The sequence below is a fragment of the Pangasianodon hypophthalmus genome, chromosome 3, assembly GCF_027358585.1.
Source record: "Pangasianodon hypophthalmus isolate fPanHyp1 chromosome 3, fPanHyp1.pri, whole genome shotgun sequence".
In the NCBI taxonomy this organism is placed as follows: Eukaryota; Metazoa; Chordata; class Actinopteri; order Siluriformes; family Pangasiidae; genus Pangasianodon; species Pangasianodon hypophthalmus.
This window is the reverse complement of record NC_069712.1, coordinates 5,229,433-5,255,401: the sequence shown is the minus strand read 5'-3', so window position 1 is coordinate 5,255,401 and position 25,969 is coordinate 5,229,433. Positions and strand designations below refer to the sequence as shown.

General features: G+C 36.3%; 1 protein-coding gene across 1 annotated transcript; it reads left to right on the top strand.

The window, feature by feature from the left end:
• The first annotated feature begins 886 nt into the window (after positions 1-886).
• ednraa (endothelin receptor type Aa) lies at positions 887-24,600 on the top strand. The gene is made up of 8 exons (XM_026939751.3): positions 887-1,122; positions 3,101-3,583; positions 11,730-11,857; positions 15,623-15,824; positions 18,723-18,875; positions 19,911-20,044; positions 20,374-20,482; positions 20,921-24,600. Exons 2-8 carry the CDS (start codon positions 3,164-3,166, stop codon positions 21,056-21,058), a joined length of 1,284 nt encoding a protein of 427 aa, XP_026795552.3. The 5' UTR covers positions 887-1,122; positions 3,101-3,163; the 3' UTR covers positions 21,059-24,600.
• Positions 24,601-25,969: the final 1,369 nt, after the last annotated feature.

Here is a 25,969-nt window from a genome sequence, read left to right as displayed (position 1 = left end):
TGAATAATTTATTTGTTTCATTTATGTTCATTCATAATTCATATGATTTTTAGATGATTCATTTATTTTAACATATTTTTTTCACAGTTTATTCATATTGACACAGTTCATTTTCACATATGATTCTTTACAAATGATTCATTTTTTACAGGATTCATTTATGTTTATGTCATTCTTTTCACATGAATAATTTTTACATATGATTCATTTATTTTCACCTGATTTTTTTCCCAAAATTATTAATTTTACATGTATTTATATTATTTATTTTCATGTGAATTTTTTTCATATGATTCTTTTATTATTACATTTTACATTTTTTTATATAATTCATTTATATACACTACACTGTCAAATTTTCATTTATAATAATAATAATAATAATTATTATTATTATTATTATTATTATTATTTATCTAGCTCCTTTCAAAAACCCAACGTCGATTTACAGAGCAACCTAAGGAATAACAAAAAAAAAGCTGATAGTTTAAAGGAGAAGATGTAGCTAAACTATAAGGAAAACTAAACTATAAATTATCACATATTACTTGTAATCTCAGGGCCTAACATGAAGAAATGCACTTTCACATGTGACCACATATTACTCACATGGGCTGACGTGAAAAACATAGGCTCATATGTGAAATGTATGTGATTCTTGTGATCCAACAAGAGAAAGTGAAGAAAGAAAGGATGGAGAAAGAGGAGTAGACCAACATGGCCTGTGTATACAAAGCACATCTCCAGTGATCATCACCAGCAGGCTGTGCTTTACGGAAAATTGCTGCTGTTTCCTTTGAGGGCCCCCTCCCAGCCAGCCGGGGGGAGGTGGAGAATCACAATCCCACCCAGTCCAAGTGCTTTTTCTCACACACACACACACACACACATACACACACACATACACACAGGAAAAGCTGGAGACAGTCTCCACAGCACCTCACACAGCAGCCTCAGTGCGGCTCGGCGGCCCAAACGGGATCCTCCTCTACTTTGATAGTTGCTTAATTACTCATGTGATGGCAGGCAGATGTCTGGGATGCTCCAGCTCAAAGTTCTCCTGAATAACTCGCTGACTGACTGAGTGACAGGATCCGAGGGGAGGCAGACGTTTAAGGAGCGGTAGGTGCAAAACCAGGACTATTTATAATTCATCAGCGGAGCAGTTTATGGGCTGTCACGCAGCGTCCCTGTAGCAATGGGATGATGCTAAACCATGATGCTACTTGAAGGGCTGTCGGCTAAATAGTTCTTTGTGTACCAGGTGGCGGCAGGGACTTTGAACAGGAAACACATCTCGCTTCTGAAGTGTTGCTCTGCTGTCATGATTATGAAAGGAGAAAGTGTTAGGAAGGAGATAGGACTTGATTAACTTTCTATTTGTGAATATTTGCTTGTTGGGGTTGTGCAAACTGATCTTTTTTATATAATTGTCATGTAGTAATCTTGTTAGAATTGAGAACATTAAAATGATATGGAATTGCAACAATCGTTGGATAGAAATCAAAATGCAGTATAAGAGTGCATCGTAGAACTTTCTTAAAATTTGAAAGAATTAACTTTCTTGTCAAAGAGATAAAAACTGTTTCCAAAATTACTTCTCAAAAAAAGATTTTTTTTCACACACTTGTCTTTATTGTGATCTAATATCTTTGATATAGTTAACATTATTAAAATAATCTTAAAAGCAAGAAACAATCGAGATGTGCCATAACTGTCAAGTTATGAATTTTAAAAAAACATTACTTTCTTTAAAATACTGTCTTTACCTCAAATAGATTAAAAGAAAAGATTTCTGAAATGTATATATATAATGTATATCTATATATATATATATATATATATATATATATAGATATACATTATATATATAAAATATATATCATATATATACACAGTATGTCTTGCTATAATTGAGGTTTCTAAAATTACTTTGAATGTCAAAGAAATTTGGATAGAAATCAAAATGTGGAATAACTGTATATGACAGAAATTTCTTGAATTTTGGGGAAAAAAATTTTCAACTTTCTTCTCAAAATGATTTAAAAATTATTTTTCAAATAAAACCCAACACAAGTCCAGCTCAAGTCCAATTTACAATTTTTTTAAAACCAAATACACACACAGACATATTTGTTCGTACACTGACAATGACAAAAAAAAAATATTATAAATCTAACACTAGTCTGTACTGCAATCTAGTCCTCTTGGTATAACTGAGATTATTACGATTATCTTTAATATCAGTAAGCACTAGATAGAAAAGAAAATGCACCATAACTGTAAATGACAGAAATTTCTTGTTTAAAAACGTTGTTCTCAAAGAGATAAAAAAAATCAGAAATTAATTCTCAAAGAGCACCAAAAAGTCTTATTCTACTCCAACTTATCACAGCCCTTTCAAACTGGACCCACAGGCATTTTTGCACTGACATTTGCTTGTTTATTATTTTGTATCAATCAGTGACGTGACTTGCAACTGTGATAGATTTGCAGTTTCTGCACTCACAAACACTCTTATCCAGACAAAAAGCCAGTGTTGTGCAACTGCTTGTGAAGGGGTCCAAAAAGTTTGCTTCTTTCATGTTGAAGTGGCTCTTTGTTTGGGAAACCGCCACTCTGAATCTTAAATCAGAACCAGAGGGAGAAATGTGTGTTGAGAAAACCACATTCGTGGAAACAGTGCACGCAAGAAACGCATCAAGAAGACAATAAATAAATCAAAAAGACAGCCCAAAAGGTCTCGTGCGGCGCTTTGTGCCATTAGCGCCATGCCATCTCTGATGGGAGAGGCGACATCTCGTCCCGTAGCGTGATAGTAAGTCGTAGTGGCACGCTCCATCTGTGCTGCTTCACTAAATCTCTTTTGAAGTAGTGAGGAAGTTTCACAGATCTGTTGTTGTACGTTTAAGCAATTCTCTTTGATATTTTTGGCTGTATTCTAAGGTTTACCAGCAGCGCCAACATGTGTACTGTTTTGAATTGCAACAACGAAATGTGAAAATAAATACTTGCTAACTTCAGTCATAATCTGTGGTCATAAAATGAACTTACGCACTAAAATTAATGCTCTTTCCTCTGTTTGTTTTTCTCTTGTCAGCCCTGGCATGTACGTAATTGGAATTGTCTTATCTGTGAATCAAACAACGTAACACATTCAGCAATGGTCCCTCTGACCCTACGCACATTCTTGCTAACAGCCATCATGGCCTCCAGTGGACTGACTCAAGCAAACATCACTGAGGAGGTCACTAGCACCCTCTTTCCCATCTCCACCATCAATCCCATGGGACCCATCAGCCAAGCGGGAAATCTCCCAGGCTCTCGGAGCCATTTAGGAAACAATCGCAACAAATCCTTTCCCTTCTGTAAAGAACAAACTTCCATTACAGATACCTTCAAGGTCATCAATACCTTCATCTCGTGTGTGGTATTTGTGGTGGGCTTGGTGGGAAATGCCACAGTGCTGAGGATTATCTACCAGCACAAGTGCATGAGAAATGGACCTAATGCTCTGATAGCAAGCCTGGCACTGGGGGACCTCATCTACATCACCATAGACATTCCCATCACCGTGTACAAGGTAGGGCCATGTCCTCAACTCCCATAGTTCTTCCAAAGATCTAGCCTTGAACTCCCAAAGATCTCTATGATGCTCCATCAACTTCTACATGGTTCAGGTTGGACACTCCAGCTCCATAAAAGAGAGACTAATTTACCATATACGAGAAGTAATTGACAAGGATACATCTTTATTCACTAAGAAGAAATAAAACAGAATATAATCAGAATTGAATATAATAGATTTTCACTTTCTTATAGAAAGAAGAAATCTTTGGTCATGACACCACAAATTAACAAATTTACAAATTAAAAAAAAAACTATTTACATATTTATAAAATATTATAACTTTTAGAACACAGACTAAATGAAGCAGGGGTAATGAGGAATCAGGAAAATGAAATGGTTACAGATGGAATGACTCAATTATATTAATGTAAATATCACCAAGAAGAGAGTTTACCCCAAAAAACAAAGATGTACAAGGGTGGGACAAATAATAATGATCTGTGATTGGTCATTGGAAACAATAGCGGTCAGTGATTGGTTGTTGGGAACAATCATGATCAGTGATTTGTTGTTGGGAACAAAGGTGATCAGTGATTTGTCACTGGAAACTATGGTGATCAATAATTGGTTGTCGGAAACAAAGGTGATCAGTGATTAGATGCTGGGAACAATGGTGATCATTGATTGGTTGTTGGGAAAAATGGTGATCACTGGTTGGTCATTAGGAACAATGGGTTAAGTAATTGGACACTGGGAACTATAGATTTACATTTACATTTATGGCATTTGGCAGACAACCTTATCCAGAGTGACTTACATTTAATCTCATTTTTCATACATCTGAGCAGTTGAGGGTTAAGGGCCTTGCTCAAGGGCCCAGCAGTGGCAGCTTGGCGGTGCTGGGGATTGAACTCATGACCTTCTGAGCTACCACTGCCCACATATAGTAATAGTAATCAGTAATAGGGAACAATAGTGATCTGCTCTCTCAACTTGTATAACCAGCAGCTGTAATGTGAGCTGGGGAGCTGTACTGAGCGCAGGACAGTCGCCAAGGTCTGCTCAAATAGTTTGTTGCTAGGATCTTTTTTTGAAAGAAAGTCACTAAAGGAGTTTAAAAATTCACCATCTCTAGTCACTAAGTTGGAGACGTCCAGAGACACTCCTGGATGCCCATGTTTTGGTCATGCTGCCCTGATACATTTAGCCAAAATGGACATTATTATTGGTACAGTTTAAGTTATCCTGGTCTATCTTAGTCTGTCCCCTAAATACACATACTATTTAGGTTGATGTTCAGATGAGATCTTGTATACAACACATCTATTTCCCAAATGGTAAAATTGTTCACCCTGTCTCTGGTAGTCTGTACGTTTGAGTTTGAGTCTCAGAGAGAAGTAGCCTTCCACTGTCCTCTCTTAACTGCATATAGCCAATTATCTGCTAGTTCATGCATATAGATGAGTTAGCATTTTATTCCAAGCACATTCAGTCTTTCAGTCCTAAAAAAGTGTAAAACGTTTTGGCTTGAAATGAAGATGCATCTTTTTCACAACACTTTCACATTTTTTTACATCTTCATTGACAAAGAAGTTGACCAAGTAACACAATACTTAACGATTAAGACCCTTAAGTGTTCTTCAGTTTATCCCACTGGGGCAATCCATACACGTTCAATATAAAACCCTACAACAGACGGGTTTCATATCACAGTTGGAAGATCTCTTAGCTATCCCAAAGAACCCTTAAGAAATCTTTTTTCTAAGAGTGTACATGTTTTCAAATCCTTTGCAGTAGACAGATATCACCCAAGGCTGGATATCTAACCTGCTGATGCTTTGCCAGGTCTGTAATATCATGCAGCTATTTTTAGTTCCTGGTTGTTTGAGAGGCATTTTGCCTTCTGTATTGTGTTCAGTGAGTGCTCAGTGGATTTCAGGTTGAGGGATTGATCTAATCAGTCAATAATATTCCATGAAAAACACCATGGTTGGAACATCATTCTCTTCCTACAAGGTGAAGTGACTTCTGCTAAGTTTGGATGCATTTGACTGGATTTGATCAGAAGTCCAGTCTGGTACAGCTTCATCTGGCCATAAGATTTTATCTGAGAACTGTGTTTTCTTTTCTTGAGGTCTATCAGCGGTTGAGTTTAAACCCTGAGATGTTGGTGCACTCTTCAGTTTAGTCTTTTCAAATATTGTGGAAAATGCTGAATCTGTTCAACACGGTTCCTTCACAATTAAACATATTATTTTGTTTTGCACTATTGTGGTCTTATAGACTGTTTGAAAATGCTGAGCTCACCAGTGTGTTCATGCTTCCTAACAATCACCTGCTTGCATCCATTGATTTTCTCACAGTCACTGTTATGACTCCGTCTGATTGATTTACCTTGATTTTTAACAAACATGATGGTCTGCTGATCATGTTGAGAAACAACAGCGATGGATTTCAGGTGCACTGTCCATCTCAGTTCAAAGCTACACACTTTGTTTGCTCAAGTGTGAGCTAATGATGAAGAGCACAAAGCTGACCAAGAAGCAGCTGAGAAGCCATGATTTGCTTGATTTTTTTTTTTTTTTTTTTTTACAAAAAATGCTTATTCCTCATGGTTCTTTGGATAGCAAAGAGTTCTTAGATTTCTACTTGCAGGACTTTATGAGATGGAAATCATACATAGATCACTCAAAAATTAAAAACAGAAAAACCCTCAAGGGTGTTTAATGGAACCTGTTTTTCTAAAAGAATCAAGCCAAAATAATCTAAATCTAAATCAATTACTCATTGCACGAAGGAGATTTTGTTAATGACTTATACTTCGAAGTCCTGATTTACTAAGAATCCAAATAGAGATTGCTACATGTTCCAAGTGATTTTACAAAGTATAATTGTTTTAATAACAGCGCGTAAAAAAGGGATTAAAAACAATGCTTAAATTAGGGTTTTGGATGTGCTAATAGTAGTTAATAGCCATGGTGAGTGTATATGTAGGTGTATATATATATATATATATATATATATATATATATATATATATATATATATATATATATATATACACACACACACACACACAAAGAAGAAAAATAGGAAATTAGTAAAAATTAGTATATTAACATATACTGCAAAATAAACTAAGAAACGTCTGTTATGAGTATTTTTTTTTTTGATACTCAAGTTCAGTTTAAAAAAAAAAAATCTGTTCACTATTGAATTCAATAATGTAGTCTTTTAAAATATGACAAAATAGATATAAACATGACTTTATTACAGCAAGAAATTTGTTTTTATAGTTGATATTTGCCACAAGTGGGGGCACGGTGGCTTAGTCGTTAGCACTGTTGCCTCGCACCTCTGTGCTTCCGGGTTTCCTCCCCCAGTCCAAAGCCATGCATTGTAGGCTGATTGGCATTTCCAAATTATCTGTAGTGTGTGAATGGGTGTGTGAATGTGCCCTGTGTTGGGTTGGCACCCCGTCCAGGGAGTCCCCCGCCTTGTGCCCTGATTCTCCTGGGACAGGCTCCAGGTTACCCCATTACCTTGTGTAGGATAAGCAGTACAGAGAATGGATGGATGGATTTGCCACATGTACATAATTACAAGTCAAGTATAACACCAATTATAGGCAGTAGCGTTTTAAAATTTTTTTCAAAATGTAAAATGAGTGTAGACGTGAGTGTGTATTATATTCATAAAGTAAATCTAAATCTTTTTTAGGCTCTGAAAGTGTTAATGAGTGGTGAATATTAAATAGAATGTATTTTTTTGTATGTTTTTGTAGGTTTTCTCAACTTTGCACTTAATAAGATAAGATAAAACGTGCCTTTATTGATCCTCCGTAGAGGAAATTCAAGAAATTGCCTATGAAATCTTTAGTAAACTATTTTCACTGTATTAGAATATTATATTAACTAAATTCTTTGAATTCAATATGTGACAGAGTAGTAAAAAAAAAGGTTGTAGTGGAAAAAAGCAGTGATAAGGCAGTAAAATGAGACAGCCACACAGAGTTCGATCTCCCAGAACAGTGTACTGAAGGTCGGAGAGTGTGTAATGATGAGGGAAGCAGGAATCAGGCCAGCTAAAACAAACACAAAGAGTATTAGCCTTCCACGGCACGGTGTGTTATCACCCATTAAACTCTGCTCTCTTATCTCCTCTGATCCTTAAGGGCAGTGTTAAACAACACTAAAAAATTCAACAGGGTCAAATATCCACTTACGCAGGCCATATGAGCCTAATCTAAAGCATAATGTCTACAATGAGGTTGATGATTTAATACAACTGGAGATCTGAGAGCAAATAAGTAAGGAATAAAACACTTGAGGATGTGCTGTTATACGAAAATAATTAATGACGGGGTTTTGTGATGAATCGTTATTGTCACCACCCTGAAATCAATCATTTTGCAATAATAAAAGTGATTTGTTCCTCTTATATTACACCGATTTAACAATGATTACACTTTTTCATGAATTAAAGAGCATCATGCCGTGCATCTTATCCATTTATAGTTACATTTAAAGTTGTGAAAACATCCGTAAAACAACTTAGTTCCCGTTATCACTTACATTATAGCAGCTATAAACAGTTCTTCCCTCACCAGCTTCTCTTTGCTCTTAATAAGACAAAAAATGTAGTTTGTCCTGTTACCAAGACACTTTGAAGTGCAAAGTGTTTGGTCCTGAAGTCTTTCCTCTGGCAAAAATAAAACCAAAAGCTTTATCTCTAATTACAGCTTTATCTCTAATTGTTACAAAGTGCTGACACTGGAGACTCCTTCAAGAAGGCTAAATAAATATTTCCTCACAGGAAAGAGTTACACACATTTTTAAAATCTGTTTATGTGAAGCGTTAATCATACAAGTCCGTGTATAAGTTGTTACTATAGAAATGATAATGTATCATCCAAAAAAGTGCATTAATATAAACCTTGTACTGTAGCCAGAGCTTCTGTTATAGAAAATTAATCAACACCTCCTGATCGATCAGAATCAAGCATTCAGAAATGCTGTGGAATAAACTCGAGTAATCCATTAGTGAGATTTTTCAGAAGAGAAATGTAAAAATGTAAACGTATTTGCTGTGTTTGTTTTGATAGTGGCCTGGTACGCCTGACCTGCATTATACTTTATGACAGCGCCTCGTGTTTTACATGCACACCTGCACCTACTCATACACACACACACAAACAAACACACACGCACACATACACACACACACACACATACACACACATACAGTGGTGTGTGTTAATGTAGTCAGGATGCACCCGTGAAGAGTTTCCTCCACTACATCATACATAATCCTCCTTCCTCCTGTTTAACAAAAGCCAGTTCCTATACACAAGAGTCCTGCCAAGGCCACTACAGCATTTCAGACCACCAGACCACAGGAACTCGGAGTAGCATAAGATCTCTTTGTCCTTCTTGGGTTCCTGTAATAGATCACAGTCTGAAGGATGTGATACACATGCACTAATGGGAGCGCAGCGGTTTATTTCTTTACCAAACAGCCAGAGTGCAGAATCAGGATTAGATTAGCTGGCATATGGACCATGGACCATGCCACTGCCTTAAGCCATACAGAGGGAGACATTTCAAAAGCTTAGAAGTGGCAGAATAACAAAATCAATGCAAGATGTTTGACCTCAAAGCACAAAAATAGGTTTATAGAAAACATTAGAGAAAAAAGGTGCATCATATTTCATTTCAGTTTAGTTCTTTAAATAAAGAAGAAAAGAAATGATGGTCTAGACTGCTAGGATTTAAAATCTTTAACACAGAAACTAATGCAGTTTCAGAAAATGAATCCCTAAAGACTGTATAATGATAGACAGACCACTGTTATATTACGGCTGTATTACGTACATCCTGCCCCGCAGTTAAAATAGCCAATGTGTTACTTGCATTCAGTGCTATGACGCATTTCCATTTTGAAATAGGAAAAGCGTAGTTTCTGGCAGCTTTGTTTACATTCGTCAGGACTGTGAGGCAACGATTTGTCCTTCACGTTACTCTAAATATTCATACATACAATTTGAAGCCTCTCTTCCGCTTCCGTGAAGGGGCTTTGCATATCATGATATTGTTACATATCTGATGAGTGTCATGTGTTCATCTTCAGGAGCTCTTGCAGACACAGACTATAAAATACCGCTATTAAGAATACAGTAAAAGAACCAGAAACACAAGAGCCATGTTAAGAAGAAATTGCAAGTAAGTGTGCAAAGAGCCCATTGTCTTGCTAGTAAATAAGACCTTGTTGGCTTATCAGACTCTGACACAGATATCACCAGATTAGTAATGCAAAGGCATACACTGATCAGCCATAATATTAAAACTACTGACAGGTTCTGCTGGGAAACCTTGGGTCCTGGCATTCATGTGGATGTTACTTTGACATGTACCACCTACCTGAACACTGTTGCAGACTGAGTACACCCCTTCATGGAAACGGTATTCCCTAATGGCAGTGGCCTCTTTCATCAGGATAATGCACCCTGCCACATTGCAAAAACTGTTCAGGAATGGTTTGAGGAACTTGACAAAGAGTTCAAGGTGTTGACTTGGCCTCCAAATTCCCCAGATCATCCAATTGAGCATCTGTGGGATGTGCTGGACAAACAAGTCTGATCCATGGAGGCCTCTTACAGGACTTAAACAATCTACTGCTGATGTCTTGGTGCCAGATACCACAGCACACCTTCAGAGGTCTTGTGGAGTCCATCCCTTGACGGGTCAGAGCTGTTTTGGCAGGACAAGGGGGACCTACACAATATTAGGCAGGTGGTTTTAATGTTATGGCTGTTTGGTGTATATGCACAATAACACAGTAACCTGAAGAAATATATATATATATATATATTTGTGTGTCCATATTTTTGTATTTATTGGAGTCCACACATTAATTATGCAATTTTTGTCCAATTTTAACAGCCGTTTCAAATCTGTCTGTGAAACATCATTTTGTAGATGCATTTCTTTCACATAGATAGGAGTCTGGTCCTGTATGACTGAAAATAACTGCCCGGGAGTCTTGCCAAGATGGCCACCGAGTGGACAGACTTTACTAGAAGGATTTACTCACTGTATTCAGAGCCAGCAAATGTGTTATTCAGGAGAGATGGGAATCCAGCTGGCAGGACCTATTTACCTGTCATACAAAGGAACTCATACACTATATGATTGTACTATATGAAGACTAGGCCTCCCAAAGTTCACTCACAAACTGAAACCAGAGTTTCGTTATGAGCAAGTTTGACTTTGAACTTAAACCTCTTTATTTTCAAAAATCCCACCTCAGACATCTCTACTCAGGGAAAACTTTGAAGGCATGAACTACATGCCAGTGATTTGGATACTTTTAAGAGGAGATTAAACACTTCTGCTTAGCTTTGAATGAATTTTTATTCATGCCAGTGCCAATCTAATACACTTTATTCTCTTTTTTTTGCTGATTATTGTTGTATATATATATATATATATATATATTTTTTTTTTTTTTTTTTTCTCAATTTATTTAATTAATTATTTCTTCACTCTGAATACAGCAAACCTTCCCCACTTAAAAATATAGTAATTTTTGAACTTAAGTCCTCAATAGTGAAGATGACCCTATATGGGACATATTTCATATAAGTATTTCTCAAACCATTAAAAATATTTGAGTCCCTTTACATGGCTGACTGTTGGGTCTCTTCCTGAACCACATCCAATACATTATGTAGTGGCGGTGCCCTATTTATAACAAACTGTTTGGTACTGAAGTATACAATTTGGAGTGAAGTTGTAGTCTCCTGGCTTTCTGTCTCCTAAAATATCAAACATGCAGCTTGTGAATCCCTTTATGATATTTATTCAGAAGAAAAGTTGCAATTCTCCTGTCATAATTCCACTAGCAGCTATATTCACAAAAGCAAACTGCAAAGCCACGTCCTGATTGGTCAAGATTAGATCACAAGATCACATCATGGAATGAAGTAGTTCCATCATAAACTTCAACAGCATTCTGATAATGCTGTCCAAGCCGGGGGGGAAACTAACAAACAAACAAAAAAAACTTTAGGATCTCATGAGTTGGGCAAATATCACACAGTGTTCACCTGCCCTAATGATAAACAATGAAAGACAATCTCGCTTTGTTTCTCTTGCAGCTTCTGATGGGAAAATGGCCGCTGGATGACACCAATTTTGGAGTCTTCCTGTGTAAACTGGTTCCCTTCCTTCAAAAAGCATCGGTGGGCATCACAGTGCTGAACCTGTGTGCACTCAGCGTGGACAGGTACGTCCTAGTTTTGACTGCGTTGTTCTTGTGGTGTGTATTTTATGGCACGCTGTGACATTACCAAAAATTAAGCTAATGTTGTGTAAACAGAAGATTCAAATAGTTTTCGATTTCTCAAACAATTACAAACTATTGCTATGGGTTTATACTTTTCCAGAAAGAGTAGATATTATGGAGAAGCATGTAACATGTACAATATAAGATATAAATATGAGAACACCAAATAAAACACTAATAACCAACTTACCAACTGGTGTTTTCACTACATATATGCTTAATGTTAGCAATGTACAGTTTTAATATTTAATACAGGACCCCCCTATACTGAAATGTTGCCAGAAATCTTTTCAGATATTATTTCACATTCTATTAGGATTTCTTCTGTTAACTGTTAAAATTTCCTCCTATCACATTTCCCAATACTTCCAGCATCTGTTAGAATTAACCAGACTTCTGATTGCTCATGAGATTCATAAGAATGCTGTGTAGAGCTGTGATTTTTTTCAGTTCAGTTTAGCGCTCGACATTTTCACTGGTTAGACCTTTAACCCTGAGGCTCAGCTGAGGAAAAAGTGGATTTATGTTTGGGGTCAGAGTCAGGGCAAGAGCTGAAAAGTGAGGGTTTGTGTTACACAAAATGTCTGAAGAGTGTTTTTTTATGCACTGTTTAGGACAGAGCTCTACATACATCTGTCAGAGATAAAGCAGTCCTATTTCATATTTGAATATTACATGGGTTATAGCTTGTGCTTTGTCATTAGCTCTCCATATCCACCATCAACTCAGGAACATATGGCACTGAAGATTGTTTTCTCAAACTGAGGGAAGGAATTCATGTCCCTTGACTCAAAAATATTTGGGAATATCACACTGCATGCAAAATAGTATAACCCATTAGCTACTGTGTTACATTCAGTAATAATAATATGACATTTGTGGTGTGGTATAAATTAATTAAGGAGTCTTATGTTTTCTCACAGCGATAGAAGTGATATGATTCAGGGTGCAGTCACACCCTGCAGTGTCTGTAAAATCAGTTCCCATGAAACACTCAACAGGAAAGATTAATGGATTCGCTCATTTGGGGTGGCGTCTGGAAGAAAAAAGAAAAAAAAACCCAGATGTGGGTTACTGAGGCCAGAGACGTCCCCAAAGGGTTTAGGGTTGGCTATAATGGTCACTGTTTGCTGCCTGAGACAAAGAAATCATACACAAGTTCGACTTTTTCAGTAAAACTACAAAGAAAACTTCACATTCACATCTTTACATATATATATATATATATATATATGTAGTGGGTAAATTTGATATAGAGGTTATGAGACGTGCACTGGCCTCCATGGTTTCTGACACATACGTAAGTGTTAGCAACTTTACAGGAAAAAACTACAGTGCAGACTCAGAGCACAGCTGTGTTTGATTTCTATCTAGCCAGCTTTGAGGAAATGTCTCATCTCATCTGATTCACATCCCTGTGTCTCTCTGTTTAAGCATCTGAAAGGTAGATACAACACCACTTGGTGAAATAGTAATGGCCCAACATTGTTAAACAGGAATGTACAAACGAGTCATGAAAAATATAGTTAAGCATAAAATCTTGATGCGCCATTTTACAGGAAACACACCCGAGAGAGGAGTTATTAATGCAACACACAAGCAAACACGGGTTTGAAGAAGGAAAAAACAAGCTTAACCACAATCAACAGTTCTTTAATATTAACACACAGAACACTGGCTTTCATTCTACTTATATTAACGTCTTTCTGCTATAACTGCAGATTGTTCTGGAATTGGTGGATATCACATTATGGAAGGAATAACACATTACGTTTTGTGCTGTTTTAGGAAAATAATCCATGCCAGGCTGGTGTGATATGGCCCAAAATGGATTTTTTTTCCTATAACACCATGCTTTATTCCCCGTGTACCACAGTGATCTGCCTGGTATTTCAATTTTAAAGTATTAAATAAATTAATTAAATAAATGACACTTTTTACATTTATTGTTATGGGCCATCCACAAGACAAGTTATTTCCTGCTCTCACTTACATTATCGTAGCTATAACAGTCTTTCCTTCACCAGTCTCTCTTTTTTAATTTTCTTGAAGTTAATAAGACAAAAAAATAACAGCTTGACCTGTGTCTGAAAAAGCGCTGACACTGGAGACTCCTTCTATGAACATTAAATAAATGTTTCCTCACAAAAAAAGCCTCACCATAACAATTATACGTTTTTCTTTTGTAAAAACCTTTTTTTGAAAATTTGTTTATTAGCCTTAGATTATGTGGTGTGTCCTGTTTAAGTTCCTGTTTATGAGCTAAGATAACATTCAACCAAGAGTTCTTTGGCCCATTCAAGCTTCCTAGATAGGTTCTATTTGGAAACTTTTATTGAGAAACTGTCTATTTTAGGGTTCTACAGAGTCCACAGGAGTTCACCCATAGGGACAAACTGAAAAACTAGATTTAATCTTCAGAAAGATGATAGCGACCTGTTTGAAATAATATCAGTTGTAAACGTGGAGTAATGCCACTACTAGGCCCTTGAGCAACAGCCCTTAACCCTTTACAGTCCCAAGGGTGTAATACAATGGTTGACCCCGTGCTCTGACACCAACTTCATTCCATGTGAAAAGCCAGTTTCCCTTGAGGTTTACCAAAGTATATACAGTGGAGTCCAAAATTCTGAGAGCACTAGTGAAAATGCTTCAGTTTGGCTTTTTTTTTTTCAACTAAACACAAAGGTTTTCATTACAAATGATACTATCAGCATTAACTCGAGTGAAAAATAAAATAATAGAAATATTTACATGAATTTTAGAGTTTCTTAGTATTTAGTATGTCCCCTTTTTGCTTTAATGACAGTGTGTGCTCAAGCTAGCAAGGAATCCACAGGTTTGTGTAAAACCTCATGATCCATGTTAGACCAAATCCATCGGTGTGTCATCGGAACACATGCTTCAATGGAAGGGATAAGACTCAAAATCTGACCTTTCGTACAGAGGATTTAATATCACAAATTTGCTTACACTTAAATAGTTACCTAGAAATTGTGCAGAATCTTGAGTATTCATAGTCAAGATGGTGCACATTTCCTTTTTTTGTTTTAGATATTTCAAAATTCTAAAACTTTCTGCTTATTTCCAGTTTTAAATAATTTTAAATAATTTAAAAAATCCCAGATTTTCAGACTTTTGAACCCCGCTGTACTGAAAATAAATTTACCACAGTGCTAGGACTAAACCTAAAAGCCAATTCACTTGAATGATATGTCTGAACGGCATAAGAGGGAAGGAAAAGTGAAGCCAAAATGTCTCTAAAGCCCTCTAATGGCTGGCTGCAGTATAATTTTTAACCCTGCCCATTCCCATGTAAGTGAATGGAAAATAAGACAAACTTATGTTAAACAGCAATCACCACCCATTATTTTTCTTCTGTTGTTTTGGCAATTTCACTTGACCCTGATACTTCCCCTAATATTTTTCTTTACAATAAATGCGTCTAATAGGAGTTATTTGATGATAAATAATAGTGTGTGTTTGATGAGTTGACAGGTTTAAACATGACAGTCGAGCACCATGAAAGTGCCTTAAGTCCAACATACCTAACTGTCGATGGCTCTATGCTGTTGATTAAGTATGATAAGTACAGTTAAATAATGTTAATCAGAACTGCAATAAGTGTTTTCTGAGTGTATACGTTTCTCACAGTTCAAGATGAGTGTGTCCTGCTCAGTGTGTTTCTGTTTCTCTCCATTACAGGTACAGGGCTGTTGCCTCATGGAGTCGTGTTCAGGGAGTTGGCATTCCTTTACTCACCGCTGTTGAAATTGTGGTTATCTGGGTGCTGTCAGTCATTCTGGCCGTGCCTGAGGCTATCGGGTTTGACGTGGTGACCTTCACATACCGCAACATGACTATGCGTACCTGCATGCTCAATGTTTCTGAGTCCAAATTCATGCAGGTAGAATATTCACTACAGAAATACAGCAATACAATACACACAATGCAGTGCTTGGGACAATATCAAGTATCTTATCTAGCCTTTAAGTACTAGAGATTAAGTACTAGAGTTGTCCTTTAAGTGCTAGAGCTATTATTTTCGATGTGATGGAATAAACCCCTAAAGCCCCTTATTATTGTGGCAGTTTATGGAGAAAAGAAATAGAAGAAAACTTTTTTTTAACAAACTTTTTGTTCAACCTTGTTACTCTTAATATAACTGGTACCAGTAGTAAACTTAATTTGAATCATAAGCCAGCATATAAAATCTTTCCTAAACCATATATTAAGTGTAATTTTTAAACTAGTTAAAACTAATTTTACAAACTTGAAACTAGTACTTTGTAGTGTTATATAGAATTAATTTAAAATCTTGTTGCTCTGAATAAACTAACTGTTACCAACAGCACCAGTAAACTTAAGTTCAAACATAAGCCAGTTCTTAAAATTTTTCCTAAATGATATATTAAGAGTTATTTTGAAAACTGGATAAAACTAGATTGCAAAATTTAAAACTAGCACTATGTAGATTTTTAGTCACTTTTTAAAAAAAACTTTTATTCCACCTAGTTGCTCTGAACATAACTAGCACCAGTGTCATAAATTAAACTTAAGTTCATTAAATAGTTAAAAACTTTTTTAACTTAAAATAGTACTATGTAGAGTGTTACATAGAATTTCTTTAAAACCTTGTATATTACCATGTTGTGCGAACCTAACTGGTAACTATAAAACCAGCCGAACTTACGTTCGATAATTAACTATAGTTACAACTTTTTTTTTTTATTAAAACTAGCGCTATATAGAATTTCTGCCTTTTTACAACCTTTCAGTCCACATAGTTGCTCTGAACATAGCTAGTACCAATAGCAGCAGTTGAACTTCAATCATAATCCCGCAGAGTTGACCTACACCATACATTGAGAATAAATTTTAAAACTAGCTAAATCATTTGCATTTAAAACAAATTATTGCACCTTGTTGCTCTGAACAAGTAGGATTTTTTAGTCTAATATCTTATAGTACAGTACTTTTATCCCTTTAACAGGCAGCTCAACCACACTGCCACACATATTTGTCATTGAAATTCCAATATATAGTGATCATAAACTCGTCCCCTTTATCTCAAGGGATAACAATGAGTGTTTTTGACATAACAACTTCACAAGGGGATGCTTTCAGTTTTTGAAATACAGCTTTGAAATTGGAATGAAAACCAGATGTTGATATCATCAGCACTACTCTTCATTCATCAAGTTACCAAGCTAAAAAATTAAAAGTTAGTAAAAAGATAAAACACAAACCTTGTTTTTGACTTTCCACTCTTGACATTATGAAGCTATAAAAATATAAGAAGCTATATATTTATGTACCAGTTGTGTTAAAACCTGTTACCACACGGTCACTAAGTCGCTAAACTGAAGTGACTTAGCAGGAGTTCACTGCCATATTACATTTTATCGAGATAATTTCACAGCATAACATTTTATCGAGATAACTTATTTCACAATGAAAGACAATGCATCAAAAATATTAATAAACAAGAAACGCACACTCATGAACCACAGTCCTTAGGGTTTATTTCCCATATTTACCAAAAAGCAAAACATGGCAAACTAGGCAAGCTCACAAACTGAGCAGCTATTCTGTGAGCTTTTTACTAAAATATGTAGAATAAAGTTTCCAACTGTGTGCGTAGGATATGAAGTATATTTTATTTTGTTGTATTTGTTTTTTTTTTATTGAAGGTCATACTCTTATAGAAGGTGATAGTCATGGTCTTTTCCTGTCTAGTGTGTGTGAGAGACTAAATACCTAAAAACATTTGATTGAAATTTTATATGTAAGCACTTGGAAAAGTTTACAATTAAAATTAATTGAATTTGTAGCTGTAAAATTAAAACGATACTACTGGTCCACTGTGCCCAATAGGTGCTTCTACTGTTACCTTAAATGGGCAACTCAGCCAGCCAGTAGACGTCCATAACTCCTAATCGAAAGGGTGAATTTGAGAAAAAAAATGAAATTCTGTTGAATGTGATCCAATTAGTAAGAATTAACATACAAATCATTTTTACACAAGTATTTCATTGGCTGCCTGTTAAATGGTTATAGTACAAAATATTTTTTAGTACTTCTGATGTTTGATGAGCAGAGCATAAGCCTTAACTGTACTTGTTTGTCTGTTCTTTGTTTGAGTTCTTTTATGTAGAGTTATGCAGAGAATCTGTCAAACTCACAAAAATAAAAGGAAAAAAGCTATTTTTCTGTTTCCAGAGTTTGTTACAGAACACTCTGTCTCAAAGCCTCGATGAACTCAAAAAAGTGTGAAAATGAGAACAAAGACACATTTAAAAGTAAAATAAGATGGACACAAAGAAAGCACAGAGTTGGACTGTCTTGCTCACGAATCTGGAGCAGTTAATTGATGACAGACCTTAACAGTGTGCAGTTGGAAGCAGAAAGCTGAGCCACATGTGTGGAGCAGGAATGGACTTTCTCTTGCATAACATCAGCCATAAAACTCTGAGTCATTACAGAAAGCTATTAGTGTTTTCATTACTAGACATTAATATTCCTGTGCAGGTCATGTCCATCATCCCATCTTCCATGGCTGATTAAGATAGCTTTGCATGGAACACTGGGTATTCAGAAATGTCTAAGATGTGATAGACATCTATATATAATTTTTTGCCTATTTATGAGAATATAGATCTTTGTAAATTCAGTTTGGGAAGTTTTTGTTTAAAGGAACCTTAACCCAGCTATAGAACTGTAGTTCATGTGTAGTGTATGTACAGTGTTTGCATTTTATTTTTGTTTTGTTATAATTTATGCATGAAATCTCTCCTACCTCCAGCAATATGTAATCGCAAAGGACTGGTGGCTGTTTGGATTTTATTTCTGTATGCCACTGGCCTGCACAGCAGTTTTTTACACCCTCATGACCTTCAAGATGCTCAGCCACAGGAACGGAGCTCTCCGGATTGCCCTAAGTGACCACCTCAAACAGGTAAACAATGTTAATGATTAAGCACTGTTTATGTGCTTTTCACAGGGTGGGACTCTCTGGGTATGCTCTTAAGTGAATGCAGTGTACTTTTAAAACCTATTTAAAATACAACCATGGTTTTTAGGGTCTAATTATGTCCCTTATGTTTTAATAGGGGGGGTGGTGCGGTGGGTAGCTTTGCCAGGGTTTCACAGCTTTCACAGCTCCAGGGTTCCCATTGCTCTTTGGTGTGAATCGTGTCCTGTAATGGACCAGCATCCAATCCAGGGTCATGCTCATTGTTCCTGGGATTGGTTCTGGATCCACCGCAATCCTAACCTGGGTAAAGCACTTACTAAATATGAATGATTGAATGCAGGTTTTAAAGGTACACAGTATTCACTTTTCCAGGGTGAAACATGCAGACCAAAGGTACAAGGGGTTTACCCTTGAGGTCCCACCCCAATGACAAGAATTGGTACTGTTTACTACCTTTAGTACATATGTGTATATGTGATGGGTTTTAGCCTGTTTTAGCCAAGATGCCTGCTTAAAAATTATTTGAGTTAGTATTATAACAAAACAATCCTTGAAATAACATAGATCACTGTGTACGATGGGCCTTATTTATCAATCTTTTAGTACAGTTGTATATAAATGTTTTCGTAGGCCAAACTGAACTAAAAATTCTGACCTTTATAAGTTTTGGTAATGCTGTATGTGGATAAATGCCAATCAGGTCATGTGTTCGCAGCACAGCTGATTTACGTTTAGCAATGTCCACACAGCTCCATAAAAGGTAAAATTCACAGACAGCTGAAAACTACAAAATGGCATCTAAATGGTAAAAGAGTGTCTCCTAATATAGAGTGCCAGTTATAAAACTTGAAGCCTATCAATAGAGCTTCACATTCGTGAGTCTTCTCAAAAATAAATGTAAACAAATTCAGGAGCTCTCCTGTAAGACATGAATGTTTGATAAATGAGGTCCAATGTATGTCAAAGAGTCTGTTTGTACAAACAATCCTGGAATGTTGGCCTCTTTCTGTTTTGCAGAGGCGAGAGGTGGCCAAGGCAGTTTTCTGTCTGGTTTTGATCTTTGCGCTCTGCTGGATCCCCCTGCACCTCAGCAGAATCCTGAAGAAAATGGTGCCCAATCCTCTTGATGAAAACCGCTGTGACCTGTACAGGTGAGTGATAATCCATTTCCATACATTGTGATTCTAAATGTCCCTTCTTGAGAGACTCATCACATTGTTGAGCAAATCGTTGTTCCCTACACCAGTTGTTGAGTTTTGGGTAGTACCTTGGAACAAGCGGATCCTAAATCCCCCTTCTGGTCACATTGTTGAGCAAATCAGTATACCTTACACCAGTTGTTAAGCAGTAGATAGTATCTGGGAACAATTTCAGCTTGCATGTTATCCTAAGAATGAAATTAATATATTCACAGTGACATTCTAGAAGCTGTATATTTGGAAAGCTGGTAATAATTGATAAATGAAATCACTTTTTTTAGCTTCCTCTTGGTCCTGGACTATCTTGCCATAAACCTGGCCACTGTCAACTCCTGCATCAATCCCATCGTCCTCTACTTTGTCAGCAAGAAGTTCAAGAATTGCTTTAAGGTGAGTCAAACTATACATGCTAACATGAGCTTCCTAACACATGCTAAGCATTACCACTGTTCCCTTTCTATGGGCCTCTGCAATCTGAAAGCTGTGGGCCTGAAATTCTTCTACAGAAAAAAAGCAATGCTTGATTCCTGGAATCGCTTGGACCCTTACCAGTACCTTATCCATCACAAGGCACACGTAGAGATAAGCAGAAGAGGTTTATGGAAAGAAGGATAATAATGGATGTCATGTAATTAGTGTCAAAAATCATATTAAAGAACTAAACCATGCCCCTTTCTCTAAATCAAAAGGTTGTGGTGGTATATGATATATTATGCCATATTTAGCTAAGATTTGTTAGCTCAAATGTGATTTGAGTCTAAACTCTGTAAGTAATGTTGAATATTTTTTAATAATTTTTCCTTGGTCTTATTCTTTCTACCCTTGTAGTCTTGCTTGTGTTGTTGGCGCAGCTCAAAGAACCAAGTCACCAGCATGGGGCAGATGAATGGCACAAGTATCCAGGGCAAAACCCAAGACCCCAAAAACCTCCAGATTGATCGTGCCATCCGGAAGTACAGCTATTGAACAAATTGATGATCTATACTGCATTACATTTACTTATTTTGGCAGATGTGTTTTTAAATCTAAAGTGACTTAGAATTGAGCTGAGCAGACGTAGAGTGACAGCTTGATGATCCTGGGATTCAAACTCACAACTGTCCGATACGTAGTCCAGAGCCCCTAACCACCGAGTCACCACTTCCCACTCATAGTGCCACCTCTGGTCTGGAAGACCAAGTGAATTTTGTCAGAACCAAGATATGCTGCCAGGATGGAAGACACCGCCCAGTAATCTATGATGTCTGAAGTTAGGCGTTCAGAGGAAATTAGTGATATTCTGTGCTGGACACAGAGTGACCGAAGCTGCTTATACTGTATACTGTATATATTTGGCTGCACACTACACAATGGAGCTGATGTATGCAAAGTCCTTCTCCCAGAGCAAACATTCCCAGAATCTTCTGCGGGGATGTTTTGCCGTGAGAGACAGGGCAAGGGTGGAGGGGGGTCAGCAGGATGCAGCTGAACGTCAACTATAAATGAATCCAATCAGAGGCCCAAGAACACACAATAACTAGGCTACACAAATACATGCATAAGCTATGTGTAGACTTTCTCAAGGGACAGGAAACTGGAGGAAGGAAGAGTTGAGTAGTGTTTTACAAATCCTGTATATGGGTGTAAATATGGACTACACTAACAAAAAAACCTCCCTCTTCCTTCCCATTGCTGCTTATGAGTGCTTTCTAATTTCAGATCTATTCAGATCCAGGAAGACTTTACTTTCATTACTCGCATCCCTCACTTCAGACTGTCTAAACATTTTAAATAGATTTTTACGATAGGTTGCTTTGAAAGGGATAAGTCCGTTTTGTACAGTGCAATGGAAAAACATTTTCACAATCACAGATTTTCTGCATTTTTGGGCATGGATATCAAGACATCAATTTTTAGCATCCAGATCAGATTTTTTGCTGTTGGATTTTTGTGGACGCAAGCTCAACAGCACCGCCAGCGGTGATAAGAAAAATACACAGAATGGTATGAAGAAGCAAGAAGAGAGACTGGGGCTGATTTCTTTCTAGCCTAGACTGTAGATTCATGCAGCCTGTCATTGACAGTCATGTCTCTTGTGTGTTGGAGAGAGTGTATCAAAGCTACAAGATCATAGCAGCTTTGCCTGCCAACTAGCATTCAACTCAACACCTAGCATCCAACCTAGCTAGATAGTTAGTAAAAAATATGATGACCAATAATGGACATTAACAATTATATGAAATTTTTTAATAGACTTCTACAATGCCTGTATTTAGAGAATACAAATCTACAGAACACAGAGGCATTTTCATCCAAATTAGAAGGTGACTTGTTTCTTCGACTATTGAGTACCAAAAACTGTAGTGTGTATGTCAAACACATGTAGTCAAAATTCTGCCCTTCCAAGTGTCTGCTATTACTGTCATGTTAGATGGATGAGACCAAATGAGCATAGACTGCACACAGTGTTCTGGTTTCTGCTAGTAACCAGAAAGATCAAACTTTCACCCATCTGTTTATAGTTTTATAAAAAACTTCCGGATCTTTTGATGATCATCCAAGTGTTTTATTCCAAAGCTAAACAAATACTCATGTTCTTTATGTCCTGCTGCTCCACCAAACACTGCATTTTTCCGGAAATTTGTTTTTTTTTTTTTTTTTTTTACAAGCAGGGTCATGAACTCTAATATATTCTGATAAATTCAGACAGACAACTTGTTTTTTCCATTTATACCTTTCTTACATATGACATTGATCAAAATCCAGCCACTTTGCCCATTTTTGTTTGAATTTGTCCCTATTTTTAAAAGCCCTGTTCTTTGTACATTGCTTACCAAATCCAAATTAGAAATATAGCTACAAGAAGCAATTAAGGGACCAAGCACTTTCTGGTCCCACCCGTTTGCAGTGGAGGAAGACCAGATGCCACTGGAACTAGGTACCACTGGGAACATTAGCACTAGTAAATACATCAATCCGTTGTTGAGATATGGCCTCACATTGTTTAGGAACAGATTTGTTCACATGATATGGACAAAGTGTTTTGAATATTAAACATCCAACAAGCAAGTTTTGTTTGGGGTGGCCTCATGATTCTGTGAACCAGTGATCCTCCAAAAGATGTATGCCAGTATTACTAATCTGGTAATCATACAAATTTGCTCTTCATTTACAACTGCAATTATTTTTTTCTAATCCCAAAATGTACCAGTATTCTAAATTTCCTTTTCAAATTAATTCAGAGATCACCATTCATTATCAAAAGACCTTATTATGGACAATGTGCTGAAATGCAGAAAATCAGAGATGGTGAAAATATTCACTTTTTCATTGCACTGTACACGAATTGAGGTATTTCTGTATAAAAGTGCTTCCATGTTTTAATACCGCTTCATATAATCCTATATAAGTGTTCAGAAATTCTCTGTGAACACATAACCGAAATGAGAAGGTGCTCCGACGCGTGATTAATTGTTGAAGGAACACACACAGTGGGTGATTGCTTCCTGAAGTCTTCCAGCTGGGTTAACTTGTCTGGTCTAGCCATTCAGTTAGAAATACAGAGGATAATGACTTTTGACCCTCTTCAGATTTTAGAATTAGCTCACAGAGGCTAGCCAACTTCAACAAACCCTTGGTAATAATGTTGAAAAAAACAAAAAAGATCATTCCTAAGTTCAGAGCGAGGGCTTGGGAACGAAGAGGCCTCTGCATAAAGTGAAAAACAGCCAAGAGGTCTAAAAATGTCTCTTTACTTATAACACTGTGAATCCTTATGCTTACCTATTACTCACTGTGTAGACATGTTGTATTATTTCTTTTGTATATATTTACGCTGAAGTATATAAGTATATGAATATATTCTGAAATTTAGCAGCAGTTATGGATTCCTCGTTTGAAAGTTAAATAAACCAGCGTCTATGAAACTTTGCAGTAAATAGCATCAGGGACAGCTGGAATTTATTTGGATGTTTAAATTCATGAAGTTGTTTGGAGCGAGACGAGGAACGAGAAATGATCTTTTTGTTCAGCTGTTGCATTGTACATGAAGAATAATTGCACTTTTCATAAAAGATTATTTAGATTATTTAGATTTAGGTCTATATTGTACAACATTGTACACACTTTTACACTATGCAAACCAGTGCCAGTGTTTTAGTGTCCACTAAACATATTAGCTTTTTATTTTAATTTTATATTATTATTTTTGGATATAGTCCTGTCACAGAATTGATCAAACCACTTCAGGAAAACTCGTTTCTGATTCATTTCCAATCCAGGTCACATCAGAGTTAACCTCTGACCTACCCAAGGTCATGTGAGTGCCACCTGAGGATTCATTCCTCACTGAGACCTAGAAATGAATATTAATATATGACAGACTCATTAAGTTGTTATTCAGATAATATTTTTGCTCATTATTGGCCTGGTATCTGCATGTCTCAGTGTTATTTTATGTGTTTCAGAGTGTTTATGTATAGTTTGTAATTTTTTTTTTCAGTAAAATAAAAATCTTATACAATATAAAACATTTGTTTTGTCCATATTACAGAAAAGTCACATTTACATGTGGTTTTTAGACACATTTTTATTATGGTATGTTGCACACATTTTTCATGTGTAAGGCATTTTTTATTTTTCCACATATGATATTTCTAACATTCATTTATTTTTCATTTTTGAATTTCATTCATTTTTCACATGTAGTTCATGTGTAGTATTTTTTCTACATGTGATTTTCTCACGTAATTCATTAAATTTGCACATGTATTGCTTGGGTTTTATTTTCCACATGTAATTTATTTTTTTACACATAGATCTTGTGGTTTTATTTTTCACATTATCATATATTCATGTAATGTCAGGGTATAACATGGTGAAATGCACCTTTACAGTGGAATGATTACATATTACTCACGTAATCATGTGAAATATGATGACCAGTATGTGGTTTTTTTTTCTGCAAAAGATAAGACTGCTTGTTTTTTTCGAAGACCACAAGAGAAAATACTCACAAACACTTTTGAGGAGTCTTTTGAGACTTGGTCTAGTCCAGGAGTTCCCAAGCTTTTGTGCCACCCCAAGCCTTGACCATCCAAAATGTTTTTATTCCAGAGTTATAATTGAGCACTTGTTTCTCAATTGAGTCCATATTCAATAAATGCTTAGGAATATTTTCATGATTCTTGACTTTTGTTATTCCACTGAGTTGGAGTTACTCGATGCTGTTGAGGATCTAGTGGAGGTAGATGGACAGAGAAATTAGTCCTTTTTGTTTTTTATTATTGCAGAGCTCTACCGAAAAAGACTAAAATAGCATGTACGCTATTAATTTAAATATAGTTTGTTTGAAAGTAACTCCCCGTAATATTTCAAAGTAGGAGCACACAAAATTTGCCTTCACAGGTAGAGCAATTTTTTTTTTTTCTGGTTCTCTCATGACCTCCATTTGCATGGGAACCCCTGCACTAGTCTATATAAAGAGGCCCTATCTTCTTGATAAATCCTGGCTTTGTCCTGATTTGGGTCTGAAATGATTAATTTCATTATAAGTTCCTTTATATAGTCTGTTTTGCATTTGTGCATTTAAGTCAGATTAGAAATGATCAATAAAATTTATGATTAAGGCCTTAAGTGATAGCAGGGCTATTTTCGATTCTGAAGTCATTACAGTGTACACAATTAATAATATTTAAGTTTGCTTTTACATTCCAGTTAAAACTTCAAGCCAAGTGAAACGTGAAATTAATCATTCAAGGACAAAAACCAGGATTTATCATGCAGGCAGCTGTGATTTAGATGGACCTGTACAAGTCTCAGAAGACTCCTGGTCAGTTTTTGGAAATTTTCTCCCTCATGGGCTTATGAAGGCTCTCAAAAGAAAAAAAAAAAAAAGTA

Excerpts from the sequence above, each read along its gene's own strand:
- ednraa (XM_026939751.3), top strand. The coding sequence starts at position 3,164 with ATGGTCCCTCTGACCCTACGCACATTCTTGCTAACAGCCATCATGGCC. Across the intron at positions 11,858-15,622 it reads TGTGCACTCAGCGTGGACAG|GTACAGGGCTGTTGCCTCAT; the intron begins GTACGTCCTAGT and ends TCTCCATTACAG. Across the intron at positions 15,825-18,722 it reads CTGAGTCCAAATTCATGCAG|CAATATGTAATCGCAAAGGA; the intron begins GTAGAATATTCA and ends TCCTACCTCCAG.